Raw genomic sequence first — 15,634 nt, 5'->3', positions numbered from 1 at the left:
CACCTCTTACAGGGTCTTCTGGTATGTGGAGCCAAAAGTCTGAGGCCACAGTCTAGGGGGACTGAAGTCTCCAAAGCCTGAGTAAACAGATCCAAGGGATTCACCTAGAAATGTACTCAGATTTAAATTCAGCAGGCTGTCTGAACACTGTCACTCTCTATTCCCTCCACATACATGTGTAGGAGTTTGTATAGAAAATAGAAACCAGGAGAGGCTAGGAGAGCATATAATATAGAATATATGAAACACAAAGTGAATAAACTAGTTCCCAGAAATGAAATAAATATTGAATAGGATGCTGTGCAGGGTTACCTAATCGATTCCCTTGATTGTAGGTGTAGGCATAGAGCAATACTTAAAGAGAAAAATGTAGAATGGACAAAATATCAAATAGTATATCACAAGACTTTTCTGAAAATTTTGTGAGATAGTAAAAGTAGAAATGCTTTGAAAACTAAACTCTTATATAAATATAAATTAGTTTTTATTAGTAAGTTTACACTGTGTTACTAAACAACAACAATAAAAAAAATTTCTGTAGATTTAATTTTCTTTTTGATCTTTAAATATGTGTATGGAAGTAAACATTAAAAATCCATAAACTGATTCCTTCTCAAAACCACCCAGATGTGACTGAAACAGTAGAAGTGCCCCAGAAATGTCAATCATCCACATATTTAACATTAATGTAGAGTCACCCTGTCTACACCTGTGCATAGTATGTAGGTATCACAAAACTCTATTCTGGAGAAATTTGCTTATACTATTTGCTCATCTGATGTGGATTTGGAACTGTTTTGTTGAAAGGTTTAGTTTTTAATTGATTGCTTTTGCATCAGATAAATAACATCTTTATGATACCTTTGAGGGCAGTTAATCTTTAGTAGGCACAAGGAAAGATGCCTCAAGCTCTATTTACAACTTTGTAAAACAGTTGCTAGTTTAAACTTTGTACATTATGTTCTTCCTAATGCGCATAGAAAGCCTGGAACAATCTTCAAAAAGTATATTGTAACTATTTACACTTGAGCTTTTCAAAGCAAAAATAATTGCTCCAGATGCGAAAACTCATTGATTAAGACCCGTACCCTTACCACATTAAAACATAAATCAACGTGCTATTAAAACAGAGTCTTCGGCATTTTCTGATTGGGGGTTAGACCATGTAATTTATTAAATGAATAATATGTATATCCATTATATAGAGCTCTGTATTCTTATGTGTATTTTGACCCTGAAATAAGTTGTTATTTTTGTCATTTTGAAATGCAAAATCTCTTCTTCAATAACTTTATCCTGATCCAATAATGCTTAGGTAAGAATGTCACATAGCAGTTTTATTAGGAAAGGACTTATCTTTTAAACATATGAAGAATGTTACCTCAACATTATAATTCCAGGTAAATGGAGGTAATAGTTGAACACGTCAATTCAAGAGGGTTATAGTTTGCTATTACTTTCCAAGGATCCTCATTGTCCCTCTTGAATCACTCAATAACCCCACGAACAGATACTATTATTCCCTGGACATAGCTTTTGGAATATACTTTGTCATGGAACTCAGACTGTTTTTCTCTCAAATGAAAAGGATTGGTGTCTCTTTTTCTCTTTCTTTTTAAAATAAATTAATGTTATTAGGTGGGAAAGTAAAATGATTTCAAGGCTGCCATGAATGAAGAATCTTATGATTAAGTAGACCCTACAACTCCATATATCTCTTAAGTCTGTGATATCACTAACATGCATATAATTTCTCATTAATTAGATTCTATTTCATGACAGGGAGAAATCAGAAAGCTTTTCATAACATGGCACAGTATTTATTTCCCTCACAGGTCTGATGGCATTGTACTTTGTATCCAAATCTAAGGCTTTTACTTTTTTCTCTTTCTCCACAGTTACAGAATGCATCCCCTAAGCAAAGGAAGCAGAGTGTGTACACACCACCCACCATAAAAGGTACTGTTCAGGTACCGTTTCCGGTTGTCATGAGTGCTGAATCATGGCTGGTCGGCCGTCTGTTCTCTAGGACCACACATTTGATGATAAGCTGGATCTAGTCTCAGCTCTGCAACTTAGCAGTGTGATGTTCAGTAAGATATCTTATCTACTTAAAACTTGGTTTCATCAAGAGTAAAATATGGGGTTGAAAAAGAAATAACTAGAGATCTCAGAATTTCTGTCTAGAAATTCAGAGTTTCCAAAATAATGACAAAGATTTTTTTTTACCCTTATTCGCATACTTCCTTAAAGAAATTTTTCCAGAAGCCCTAATTATTCTTGCCAGTGTTGGCAGATGATTACCATTTTTCTCTTGGCTAAAGCAAAGCAGAATAACTTGAATTTCAGGGAGACTGAGGATGAAGTGTTGCCTCATTGTCTTGTGTCAGGAGCAGCTCTAAGAAACTCAATCAAACAGCTATTCACTGTACATGTAACTACTGTTGAAACAACTAAGAATCTAGTTCAGATTCTGAAATTTTCTCCAGAATTGGAACTGCTAAAAGAAGACCTATCAGTATCTTGACCAACATCAGTTCCAGGGAAAGCATCTCTTATTTCTCACACTGAAATGTTCTTAATTTGAGGTAAAGTCTGTCCGGTCTACTCTCTCATGTTTTTTCCAGTCTGGTGCTTGGGCTATGGGCCCAGTGGTTGATCATGCTCAATTTGTCCAGCTCAGTTTCAACTGCATGAGAGGCCAGCTGAGCAGCTTCCTCTGGAGTTTGGAGAGAGGGCTAAATTGGGAGTGAAATTTCCCACTCTGTATTTGCCCTAGATTTGGGGCCTATTCAGGGAGGTGGGATATAAATGGACACATTAATAGCTACTTTCAGTAAACTTCCTTCCTCATGCAGCTATAAAACACCATGTTTGCTTGTTCATAAGACTGCAGAACATAATACAATCATCAGCATTGTAGTTTATTCCAGGATAATTATTGAGACTACTAGGCATCTCTCTCTGAAGATAAGTTTAACCATTTTAAAGATGTTTTCCCCATTGTAAGTGATTTTGTACTTTCAAGACACATCAGTTTTGGCATGAATGGGCAACAAGGAAAAATATATGTTCACTCATTTAATGATTTCCTCTGCTGTATTTTAGGTTCACTTAAACTAAATAAATTAATACTGTGCTCATGTCCTCAGAGAATAATAGTATTATTTTTAAAGGAAAATCTTAAACTGAAAGTCTCAAGGGCCCATGATGTTCTATATTTAGTTCTCAAATATCAAAAGAATATGGGATCCTAACATTTAGAGAAGTTAGTCCTATTACACATTTTTGCATAAAGCCTTATACTGTCAAGACTCCCCGAGATACTCATTTAATGATAATCATTTGTGGTCATAAGTTAATGGCTTGAGAAAGCACAGTAATTGTTTCAAGAGGATATCAGGATATTACTACAAGTCACATAGGTTCTCATTTATAATCAGAAATGATTTGGAAGTCCCCTGCTTATGATAAAAGAAAAGAGAAAGCTAAATGCAAATATTTTATTTGGTTTACCTGTCCCTAAGAGCTAGAAATAAATATTTTAAGACAAAATGAAGCAATGGTAACATATGGCATCTTGTGAGCACATTAAGAGGCTTCAATTATAAAAGATGAACAAAGGAAATATTATTAAGATCTTAAATATAATGATACAATTGCTCTGAAATGTATAATTCTTCAAATTGCAGTTGAATGGAACATGCAATTATTGGGTGTAAAAACATTTGCTGAGGGCACCATGGTACATGCTTGTAGTCTCAGCTACTTGGGAGGCTGAGGTAGGAGGATGGCTTGAGCCCAGGAGTTGGAGGCTATTGGGCACTATGATCATGCCTGTGAATAGCCACTGCATGCCAGCCTGGGCAACATAGTGAGACCCAGTCTCTCAAAAAAATTCTAAAAAGAAAAAAAAAAAGTTTGTACTCACAGATCCTTGTTCTACATCTTGTTGTCATTTGTGAATTTTTAAATGACAGGTATCTAAATAGTTCAAGATATCTATTAGGTCTTTGTTTCATGCTAAATTTTCTTTTTTTCCAAGTTGAAATATCTTGATGTCAGTTATACCTGTTATTTAGTTATTTTGCCTTCATTCTTGATCTTATAAAAAGCTCCACTTTGCCTATATCATTCTAGAAGTCCATCATTCAAAATGAACCTAATGGTTAAGATGTATTCTGATCAGAAACTTGTGGAGACTTCAATTATGCCTGAAACCTCCTTCGACCCAGATACTTTAATTCTATTAATGCAACCCAAAATCTTATCAGCTTTTTGTGGCAGCATTACACATTTTTGGCAAATAGTAAGCTGATATAAAATCAAAATGTCAAAGTATTTTACAGGTACAGCTTTCCATATTATTCACCATGTATTCCCCATACTAACGTCTTAAATTTGTTTATATCAGAAACTAATACAATACTGTCATCCCAATTGAATTGCCTATGTTGGAGACAGATTGTTACATCGGCATGTTATATTTTGTATCCTGACTCTATTATTCATTCTATTTTCAGCTATCTCAATTGTGTGTCATCATAGATAAGATAAACCTATTTTGCTATTTTTATCTGATCCATAACAAATGTATGAAACAAAATACAGCCAAAAGAAAGCCCTGCAGCAGCCCATATATCCCCCTCTAATTCACATTGATCCCCTTGTCACCACCATTTAACCATTTATCAAATAGACTTATTATATCAGGGTTCTATCCCTTCATCAGAGGTTATCATCAGCACTCTTATTAGATAAATTGTTGTATTTCAGATACCTTGTGCTAACCATGAGTCATAAATTTATGATATATATTGTGCATAAAAATGACAGAAGTTGAAGTTTGCATAGAAAACAGACTTTTTCATTATCTTGTGTAATATCGTGTTTCATGATTATACACAGAAAGTTCAGATTATCAGAAAACTGACAGCTGATGACTACTACCCATGTATACTTCTCTGGTGTTTATATGGTGGTCAGCACTGTAATTTACAGAACAGCCAATTGAATTATTGTTGGACTGCTTGAATCATGTTTTCAGAAAAGTGGATTTGAATGTTAGGACAGGAAATGGCTGACTCATATCTATCCCCATTGTGTGTGTGTGTGTGTGTGTGTGTGTGTGTGTGTGTTACTGGAATGCAAATGCCTTCTACTGAAGAAAGCAAAGTAAGTGCTATTGATTTAAATGGAAATGTGAACATTAAACAAAGCAGCTGGCTTAAAAATGACTTTGTAGAGCAGGGCCTATTAGTATTGCATTACCATTCTTAATGCATAGCCAGTCAGATTCTTCATTTATTTCTGTAAAACATCTTTTTCCTCCCATTCTTCATAATTTCTTGTAAAGACTTCAGTGTCTAGATATTTTTCTTCTAAGTCAAACAGACTTCTGATATGTCAAAAATACCTTTGAATGCTTACAGCATTTTAACACTGAAGCTTTTTTTTTTCTCCAAGGATGGCTATGATCTTAATTTTTTTTCAACATCTTCTCATAATAAAGAAATAAATACAAATACAGAATAAATCAGAGAGCAAATCAACCTGGACCAATAAGAAGGCTAACATGGATTTTGGAGCGTGGAAGATGAAAGTGGCAAGAATGGCAAGAATAAGACGTACTTCAGATCACCAACTGAAACATGATCTTCCAGTCAGGGAAAACAGCTGATCATGGTGATTTCCTGGAATTCAATATGAAAGGACATAGACTTTGGTGGACAAGTCATCACAGTTCCAACCTCAATGCCACCACTTATTAGCTGTGCAACCTTCAGAAAATCAATGGGTTGTTCACCCCAGAAAACAACAACAAAGAAAAATATATTCAAATATGCTGGATGTATTTGGGAAGTAGAAATGAAGATTATGACCCAAGACGCACAGTTAAGGCAAGCCACATATGCATCTGCAGTGGGAAGGGTAAAGGGAAGTTTTATTGGCACAGGGGGAAGTTCATGTAAGCTACTTGGAGACAGAGTTTATTAGTTTCAGACACTCAGAGCCAGATTTGGCATCAGTTAATTGCCAATATAATTAAATGGCAATTTAATTACATTGCTGGACATACCTGTCCAGTAATGGCTGCAGATGCCATTACTGAACCGGTATTCTTTTGAGAACATCTTATCTGAATTGCAGTAGTCCTAAAGGAAGAATTTCTTGGGAGGTTATTTTAGCAAGTCCTTGAGACAGTCTTTATCTCAGCCATACAAGCATGAACTCCTCCTTTTGGCTTTTTGCTTTGGTGTGTTTGGGCCTGACAAAAAAGTGATTTCATCCTAGTATCTGCAACTTTCACAGGATTAGCCTGTCTCACTTCTCTCATGGGGAAAATGAAAGTGTTGTTTACCACATACGATTGCTGTAGGGACTGAATGAAACAAAATGTGTAAAGAAAATGCTTAGATCAGGCACACAATATATGGAACTATTTTGAATAATTATTTGAGCCCTGAATTGAGAGTGGCGAATACTCCTCCTCCATTTCTGCTTCACCCTGCAGCATGAAGGAATGATTTTGAGAGAGACAGAGGAGAGGTGAAAGGACTTCCAGGAGAATAAAACAGCTTTGTTTTCATCCCAATGAGACTTGAAAAGTCAGGTTTAAGATGCCTAGATAGAAAATCCATGTGGCTTACCATGCTTGTATTTTATTTAGCACCAAGCCTCAGGTAGGTGTGTGAAGTTTATCTTCAACATTTTGCTTTCTTTTAAACAAATGTGGCTTTTCTCTCATTTCACCTAGCTCCAGTCCTCAGACATCATGTCCCTTATTTTCCGACTATTATAACATTCCTGTAAGAGATACTGATGTTTAAATTAATAAGCCTTGCGGTTCAAAAAAGCTGAAAAACAAAATGATAGCTGATGTTGAATTTGGGGGGGCTATAGCAGATTATGCAATAAATATTTCTTGCCAGAGGGATGAGAAGGAAATCATCACACCATATAAACGCAGCCTACACTTAGACAACATAGGTAAATTAGCCATGACTGTATTGGAATGTGACCAGTTCACTCTTCCTGATTTCAAACCTCCTTATAATTATGACTCAAAAAAACTCTTAAAAGGAATAAACCAGCTGTAATATCCTGTTCTCATTACCCGTCGCACATTGAAAATTGAAGGCAGGAAGAGAAGGCAGCAAGATCTCTTAGCTTCTCATCAGGCCATCTCCACCACACTACATTCCTTTTATAAACACTCCTGTCCCTCTGTGGGTGTTCTTCAGGTATTCATCACATTTGCCTTTCTAAATCTTGGCTTTTTTGTTTGTGCTGGCTCAGTTTGTTTACTGTGTAGGGTGGGGCTTATTTATGCAGCTCAAGAAACGTTTTGACAGATTTCTAGATAACAAGGAACATTCTAAATATATACAAGTCTTGCTTTCTTTTTTTTTTTTAAACCCAAGTATGCTCCTATTTCCAGACCCACTTCCTTTGCTTCTCTTTAATTTCTTCCACTGAGTTTTATGCTCATCTTTCCTCACATCTTTGGAAGTGGAGGGTGGAGTCAGGTTGGAAAAGCAATTTGAGAATGTACCTTTCTTGCAAGTCACTAAGATGTCTTTTTTTTTTGGAGGTCAACATTGAGAGAGAATGAAGGAAGAGGAAAATACCAGCAAGTATGAGTGAACTTCATCTTTTATGACTTTGTCATGGATTATTAGGTTAAAAGGTCTAAAAGATCTTGAGATAAATCCAATTGAATTGCAAATTTAAAATAGAGTCCAGTAACTTAATTAATCTCATGTGATGCCACTTAAACATTTGAAAAGAAGAGCACCATTTGTCATTATGGTTCCATTCATTTGTCTATATATATATATTTACCTTTTTTAAAATTAATTAATCTTTTAAATTTATATTTCTCTGTATAAATAACATAACAGCTTTTAAAATTGCTTTCTTTTTTTAATTTTATTATTATTATACTTTAAGTTTTAGGGTACATGTGCACCATGTGCGGGTTTGTTACATATGTATACATGTGCCATGTTGGTGTGCTGCACCCATTAACTATTTAGCATTAGGTATATCTCCTAATGCTATCCTTCCCCCCTCCCCCTACCCCACAACAGGCCCCGGTGTGTGATGTTCCCCTTCCTGTGTCCATGTGTTCTCATTGTTCAGTTCCCACCTATGAGTGAGAACATGCAGTGTTTGGTTTTTTGTCCTTGTGATGGTTTGCTGAGAATGATGGTTTCCAGTTTCATCCATGTCCCTACAAAGGCCATGAATTCATCATTTTTCATGGCTGCATAGTATTCCATGGTGTATGTGTGCCACATTTTCTTAGTCCATTCTATCATTGTTGGACATTTGGGTTGGTTCCAAGTCTTTGCTATTGTGAATAGTGTCTCAATAAACATACGTGTGCATGTGTCTTTATAGCAGCATGATTTATAGTCCTTTGGGTATATGCCCTGTAATGGGATGGCTGGGTCAAATGGTATTTCTAGTTCTAGATCCCTGAGGAATCGCCACAATGACTTCCACAATGGTTGAACTAGTTTACAGTCCCACCAACAGTGTAAAAGTGTTCCTATTTCTCCACATCCTCTCCAGCACCTGTTGTTTCCTGGCTTTTTAATGATGGCCATTCTAACTGGTGTGAGATGGTATCTCACTGTGGTTTTGATTTGCATTTCTCTGATGGCCAGTGATGATGAGCATTTTTTCATGTGTTTTTTGGCTGCATAAATGTCTTCTTTTGAGAAGTGTCTGTTCATGTCCTTTGCCCACTTTTTGATGGGGTTGTTTGTTTTTTTCTTGTAGATTTGTTTGAGTTCATTGTAGATTCTGGATATTAGTCCTTTGTCAGATGAGTAGGTTGCGAAAATTTTCTCCCATTCTGTAGGTTGCCTGTTCACTCTGATGGTAGTTTCTTTTGCTGTGCAGAAGCTCTTTAGTTTAATTAGATCCCATTTGTCAATTTTGGCTTTTGTTGCCATTGCTATTGGTGTTTTAGACATGAAGTCCTTGCCCATGCCTATGTCCTGACTGGTATTGCCTAGGTTTTCTTCTAGGGTTTTTTGGTTTTAGGTCTAACATTTAAGTCTTTAATCCATCTTGAATTAATTTTTGTATAAGGTGTAAGGAAGGGATCCAATTTCAGCTTTCTACATATGGCTAGCCAGTTTTCCCAGCACCATTTATTAAATAGAGAATCCTTTCCCCATTGCTTGTTTTTGTCAGGTTTGTCAAAGATCAGATGGTTGTAGATATGTGGCATTATTTCTGAGGGCTCTGTTCTGTTCCATTGATCTATATCTCTGTTTTGGTACCAGTACCATGCTGTTTTGTTTACTGTAGCCTTGTAGTATAGTTTGAAGTCAGGTAGAGTGATGCCTCCAGCTTTGTTCTTTTGGCCTAGGATTGACTTGGCGATGCGGGCTCTTTTTTGGTTTCATATGAACTTTAAAGTAGTTTTTTCCAATTCTGTGAAGAAAGTCATTGGTAGCTTGATGGGGATGGCATTGAATCTATAAATTACCTTGGGCAGTATGGCCATTTTCACAATATTGATTCTTCCTACCCATGAGCATGGAATGTTCTCCCATTTGTTTGTATCCTCTTTTATTTCATTGAGCAGTGGTTTGTAGTTCTCCTTGAAGAGGTCCCTCACATCCCTTGTAAGTTGGATTCCTAGGTATTTTATTCTCTTTGAAGCAATAAAATTGCTTTCTATTTGAGAAGCAGGGAAAAAGATAAACTTTTGCATTGGGTTTGAATAACTGAATCAAGAATCAGTTTCTTTAAATATTTCCCAAATAAGCAAATAGCAACATTCAATTGTGTAAGTACTAATAACACACTGCCACAATCACATATGAGCCTTTGCCATGTGTGGAGCACTGTATTAAAGTGGTGTGGATGCAGAGGTGAAAAGCAGAGCCCTGGCCCTGTGGGAGACCAGTCTGGAGGAAGCAACATACAAGTGGATAGAGCATAGCATGGTAAGTCCTTTAATAGGGATTTAGACAAAGACATCTGGGGATGGGAGGAGACTCGCCATAGGCTTACTGGACAGGAGGGCAAGGCCACTTTCAGATCACAGAAGGGACAGTCATATTTACACATAAGTCTGGAGAGTAAAATGGACTAGGTCATGGAAAAGTGGAATACATGGCTCATACCATGATCATTCCTCCTGCTCATGCACACTTGTGAAGCATTTAAGATGATGCTGTAATGTGGACAGTTAAATTCTGCATGGACCATCACAAAGAACTTTGCTGCCATGCAAAGACGAAATAGATCTCATTAATGGGACTACGTAGATAATATCACTTTCCAAAGCATTTGAAGTCCTTGTTCATTTGATTCCAATTTAAAATTTCTGCTTCATATCTTTATCTTTCTTCTTAATAATATTACCTTTAAAACAGAATAAATCCCAACCAAAATTACATGTTTTAAAGTTAGATTTTATGTTTTAGAACAGGTTTGGATTTGTAGAAAAATTTTGAAGATAATACAGAGAGTTTTCATATGCCCCATATCCAGTTTTCCCTATTATTTATGTCTCATGTTAGTATGGCACAGTTATAATTGGTAAATTAATAGTTGTATAAGACAGTTCTTGCATTGCTATAAAGAAATACCTGAGACTGGGTAATTTATAAAGAAATGAGGTTTAATTGGCTTATAGTTCCACAGGCTGTACAGGAAACATGATGCTAGCACCTGCTCGGCTTCTGGGGAGGCCTCAGAAAACTTTCAGTCATGGCAGAAGGTGAAGGGGGAGCCAGAACTTTCCATGGCCGGAGTAGGAGGAAGAGAGGGAGGAGGAGGTGCTACACACTTTTAAACAACCAGATCTCACAATAACTCCCTCACACACTATCAAGAGAACAGCACTGAGGGGGTGGTGCTAACCCATTCATGAAGGATCCACTCCTATGATCCAATCACCTCCCACCAAGCCCCACCTCCAACACTGGGGATTACAATTGAACATGAGATTTGGATGGGGACACAGATCCAAACCTTATCAACATGTATACGTTGTTATTAACTAAAGCCCATATTTTCTTGGTATCTATTTAGTTTTTTTCCTAATGTCTTCTTTTCTGTTCCAGGAATCTATCCAGCCTACCACATTATGTGTGGTTTCATGTCTCCTTAGGCTCTTCTGGGATGTGACAATTTCTCAGATGTCCCTTGTTTCTGACGACCTTAAACGTTTTGAGGAATATTGGTTAGGTATTTTGTAGAATATCCCTGTACCGGGATTTGGCTGATGTTTTTCTCATGATTAGATTGGGGTAGTGGGTTTTTGGAAGAAAGACAGCAGAGATAAAGTAACATTTCATCCCATGACATGAGGGGCACATACTATCAATATGGTTTATCGCTGTTAATTTTGACCTTGATCACCTAGCTGAGGTAGTAGTTTTGGAGATTCTTCACTGTAAAGTTGTGCTTTTTCACTCCCTTTCTATACTGTAATCTTTGGAAGGAAGTCACTGTGTGTAGTACCCATTTAAAGAGGGGAAGCTGCACTCTACTTCCTTGAAGGAAATGTCCTGTACACACATAAATCATTTGAAATTCTTCTGTACAGATTTGTTTCTCCTCCTCCATTGATTTATTTGTTCATCTATTTTCATCATTATGGACACATGGATATTTATTTTATACTTTGGATTATAACTCAATACTATATTACTTATTTTGTTACTCAAATAGTTCCTGTTTTGGCCTTTGGGAACTTTTTCCATTGACTCCTGTGTCCCATTGACATACTCCATTAATGTCAGGTTGTTTTAGCATATCTTTACTTTCTGGGACTACAAGGTTCTCTAGGCTCATTTTATGTATTTCTTGTCCCAGTCCCAGAATCAGCCTTTTCTCCAAGGAGCTCTCAAATATAATTTTAATTCCTATTTGAGTCAGTATTCCACGAAATATATGTTTGAATAAGCATGTGGTTGCTAAAAATGGAGAAATCTATCTCCTTGCGAAAATGTGTGTACACCACGTCCATTAATGTAGGCGCTATCAGTATGCTGAGGGGTACACACTCCACTCATACTCATGCTAATAGGAGTTTCAGGAAGTAAAAACAATTCCTCATTACTAGAATAGGCAGATGCCATTTTTATGGACTTGCTCTCCTTTGTTTTATGCCTAATGGAGTGTTCCCTGATGTTTTCTGAGATGAGATTTGTATTATCCATTTATGAATGTGGAATTAATAATAGATTGGCAGCCTTCTTGACACTTAGCTGTTTGCTTTACTTAAATCAAAGGTTTTTAAAAAGATGTTTATAATACCTTATAGTTGTGTAGTGTAGTGCTTCAGCATATACAATGTGCTTTTGTATAATTATTTGGCTTTTATAGAAAACTATGAAAGGTAACTAAGATAGTTTATTTTGGAGGAAAGTGTGGATTACAGAGGAGCAGGGTTCCCATGTTAAGTGTCCTTCCCGTTTACAAAACTAAGTCATGACCTGAGCCTTTTTTTAGGGTGTCCTATGAAGTTTTGTTAGAATAGCAACGGGCCTCATTTTTTCCATTTGCCCATCTATCCTATTTGACCTAACTAAAATACAGAGACCATGCAACCTTATAACTTGATGGAAAATTTTTACAAGTTCTTTTTATACCAATGTTTTTACAAAATGCTTAGTATCTTTGTTTTTAATAATTTTTGTATTTTAAACTCATGTTATTGATCCTTATGTAATAACAATTTTGTACTCAAACCGAGCTTGCCTTTAGTCTTGTCTCTCTCCAGCTTCTCTCCCTCTCCCAGTCAGCTGACCACACAAATCTGACTGTTTTGTTTTAGATTCCTTCAAGTGTTCACTAATTCCTTTAGAGTAAGTCCCTGGAAATGATGTACAGGGCTCTTTATGACCTTGCCTCTTCACTCCTGTCCAGCCTCGCCTCCGGCCACAGCCTTCTTTTTTCCATGCTGCAGCAATGCTGAGCTGCATTCAGTTCTTTGAAAATAATACGTGGTTTCTGGCCTCTGTGCTTTTGTTCTGCAGTGTTATTTACATAGAGGCGTTTCTTTGTCCGCCTTCCTCCCAGTTCTAAATCCTTTTAGCTGTGCTTCTTTGAGACTGAGAATGCATTTTATATACCTATATATGTGATATCTGTAATTCCTTCTAGCTAGACTGCGGAGCCCTTGAGGGCAGGGCCCATGTCCTATTTGTCTTCCAGGAGCATTCTGATTTGTCTTCTATTTGAATTTTAGAAGACTCCTAGTCAATGGTGAATTAGTGAGTAAATAATCTTTCTGATTTAAAAATAAGCATACCTTGGCTTAATTTTAGCCACATTGAACAAAATTATAAATTCATTCACTGACTCACGCCTTCATTCTAGACTCTAATAAAATGCTTACTGTCTATCTTCCAGGTCATTTATTAGGCTCTTTTAGTTCAAGATAAGCTAATACAGTCCCTGTTTATATGAAAAATGTTGTCAAATGAAAAAACGTTATTTTAAAAATACTTGTAAGTTCCCTGAGATTGATATGGACAATGACATTAGAACACAGAGAAGGAAATAGCTGGCACTTCCCATCACAGCTAGGGAAGACTGTGCAGAATAAATGAATGGCATCTGTAAGTTGAGGGATAAGTGAGATTTTGCTAGAGAAATATCAGGGGTGGATTCCAGAAAGAGGGTTTGGCAGACCTGAAGGCACAGAATGTGAATGGGCACATGAACTTTGAACACTGTGGGCTGGTGAACGTAACAGAGCAGGGGCTTGTCAAAGGTCTCCTGTGTCCTACAAAATTGGATTGTATCCAATACAATAAAGACTTTGGATAATTTTGCTTGTTCCCAGTGCTCTTATTTCTACAAGAATGGACAACTGCTAGCACCAACCTTTCTTTTTCTTTCGTGCATTTAGACTTTCTAAGTAGTAGCTATGACTTTGATATGCCAAAATACTCATCATATTATCTTCCAGAATAGATCAATTGAAATCCCCGTAAAATGTGTTAAAATATAAAAATGTCAAGATAAATTGAGAAATTGGTTCTTAATGGGGCAAACTTAAGATAAGATTACATTCTTCACAAACTTGTCCTGGTCTATAAAACTTGTCTAAACATTTTCCCTCCTAAAACTTTATATTCTTGCCTGAACTTCAAAAAGGAGCCTGATCTGCAAGATAATTTTAAGAACAGTTTTATTAATTCCTTTCTCAATAGGTTGTCATGACAAAATACCCAACACCTCAGTTGTGGCAGAACTAGCTGCACTCTTTCTGTTGAGTGTTTTCTGTGGGACAGTAAAAGATACCAGCAATGCTGTCAAACAGTATACAAATATTTATTAAACTTGTACTCTGTGCAACATTCTGAGATCTGTGTTACTTTAAACAAATTAACTACCAAATTCTAAACACCCTAGGTCAAATTTTGAGGAAGGTTTACAGTTTGGGATTTTTCATTAAGAGAAAAAATACCAAGTAGGATAAGAATGTTCAAAGGTTAGAGTTTCAGGAAATTACTATGTGCACAATATAAAAATTATGTGATAAGCATTGAATTTATGATCTGTATTCTACATTGCAACCTTTCCGGTATAATTACCAATGGGAGCTATGTTGTACTTTCATTATCCTTGGTAGGTATACTGAAGCTATCACTTTATGCTTTTTTATGTATAAATTTGTCACATTTTATTTTCAAAACCAAACTTAAATTATTTTAATTGACTTCCAACAGGCGATCTTAGGAAAAGATTATTCTATGCTTTCATCCATGTAATATCCACAAGGCAACTCAGTTCCAAATACAGCTGAAGCTAGAATTGTGATAGAGCCTCTGAGAGCTTGAAATGGCTATTATTTGCCTTCTGAATCTGAGGCCATCAGCAGCCTATTACTACATATTTAATTCTTAAAAGCCAGTTGGTCCTCTTAGACCATGGCAGTCTAAGGACAAATGAAAAGGAAGTAGGAAGTAGAAGGAAGGCACAAGATGGCTGCAGGAGATATGAGAGCAGGCTGCCTGATGAGCAGAGGCAGAAACACATAAAATTTACACACCATCCCTTGTAGGAAAAAGATGATCAAAACAATGATTCAGTCACTAAGAAAATAATTGCAGTATTTCTATTGTAATGCATATTTTAAAAGGCAGGAAAGTGGTTTGAATCCCACTTTTCAAAAGCATTTTTAAATTCTTGTTGACTATTAACTCTATGCACTTTCAGGTTAAACTATGAAGTCTGAGCATCTTACTTCAAATTTTGGAGTTTCCTTTTGGGTTTCAATTGATAATCTTGAGATGATAGGCTTTGCCTCAACTTACAGTACTTCTGTGAAAAAATATATTTTATGTATCAAAAATTGTCACTGTATAATAATGCTCACATTATGTAAAAATAGGTCTCAAAACATATTTTTGTATGGCAAAAATAAAAAAATTAAAGTAGTTTAAATGCATTTTTTTAGTATATACTTATAATGTACTATTTTAAGTTTTACATTTAGTCCCACAGCTTATTATGTTGATTTTTGCCTTGAAAAAGTTTACTCTGTGATTGTGGGAATTAGTCTGGATCTTTTAGAACAGTTCTTAATATCTCTAAAGTTATCTATAAATCAAGGATTTTGAACCTCTTTTTTTTTTTTTTTTTT

General features: G+C 36.1%; 1 protein-coding gene across 3 annotated transcripts in view; it reads left to right on the top strand.

Moving 5' to 3' along the window:
- PPP1R1C (protein phosphatase 1 regulatory inhibitor subunit 1C) overlaps positions 1–15,634 on the top strand; it is a 174,290-nt gene that overhangs the window by 102,629 nt on the left and 56,027 nt on the right. For all 3 annotated transcript variants that reach the window (XR_004370325.2, XM_058440514.1, XM_032755225.2), the window contains one exon: positions 1,899–1,959. Coding sequence is in view for 2 of the 3 variants with exons in the window: in XM_058440514.1 (XP_058296497.1) it covers positions 1,899–1,959 (61 nt within the window). In the remaining variant the exon portion in view is untranslated. The remainder of the gene's footprint in view (positions 1–1,898; positions 1,960–15,634) is intronic.

Source organism: Hylobates moloch, unplaced genomic scaffold, assembly GCF_009828535.3.
Source record: "Hylobates moloch isolate HMO894 unplaced genomic scaffold, HMol_V3 SCAFFOLD_1, whole genome shotgun sequence".
NCBI lineage: Eukaryota > Metazoa > Chordata > Mammalia > Primates > Hylobatidae > Hylobates > Hylobates moloch.
This window is presented reverse-complemented; position numbering and strand designations above follow the sequence as displayed.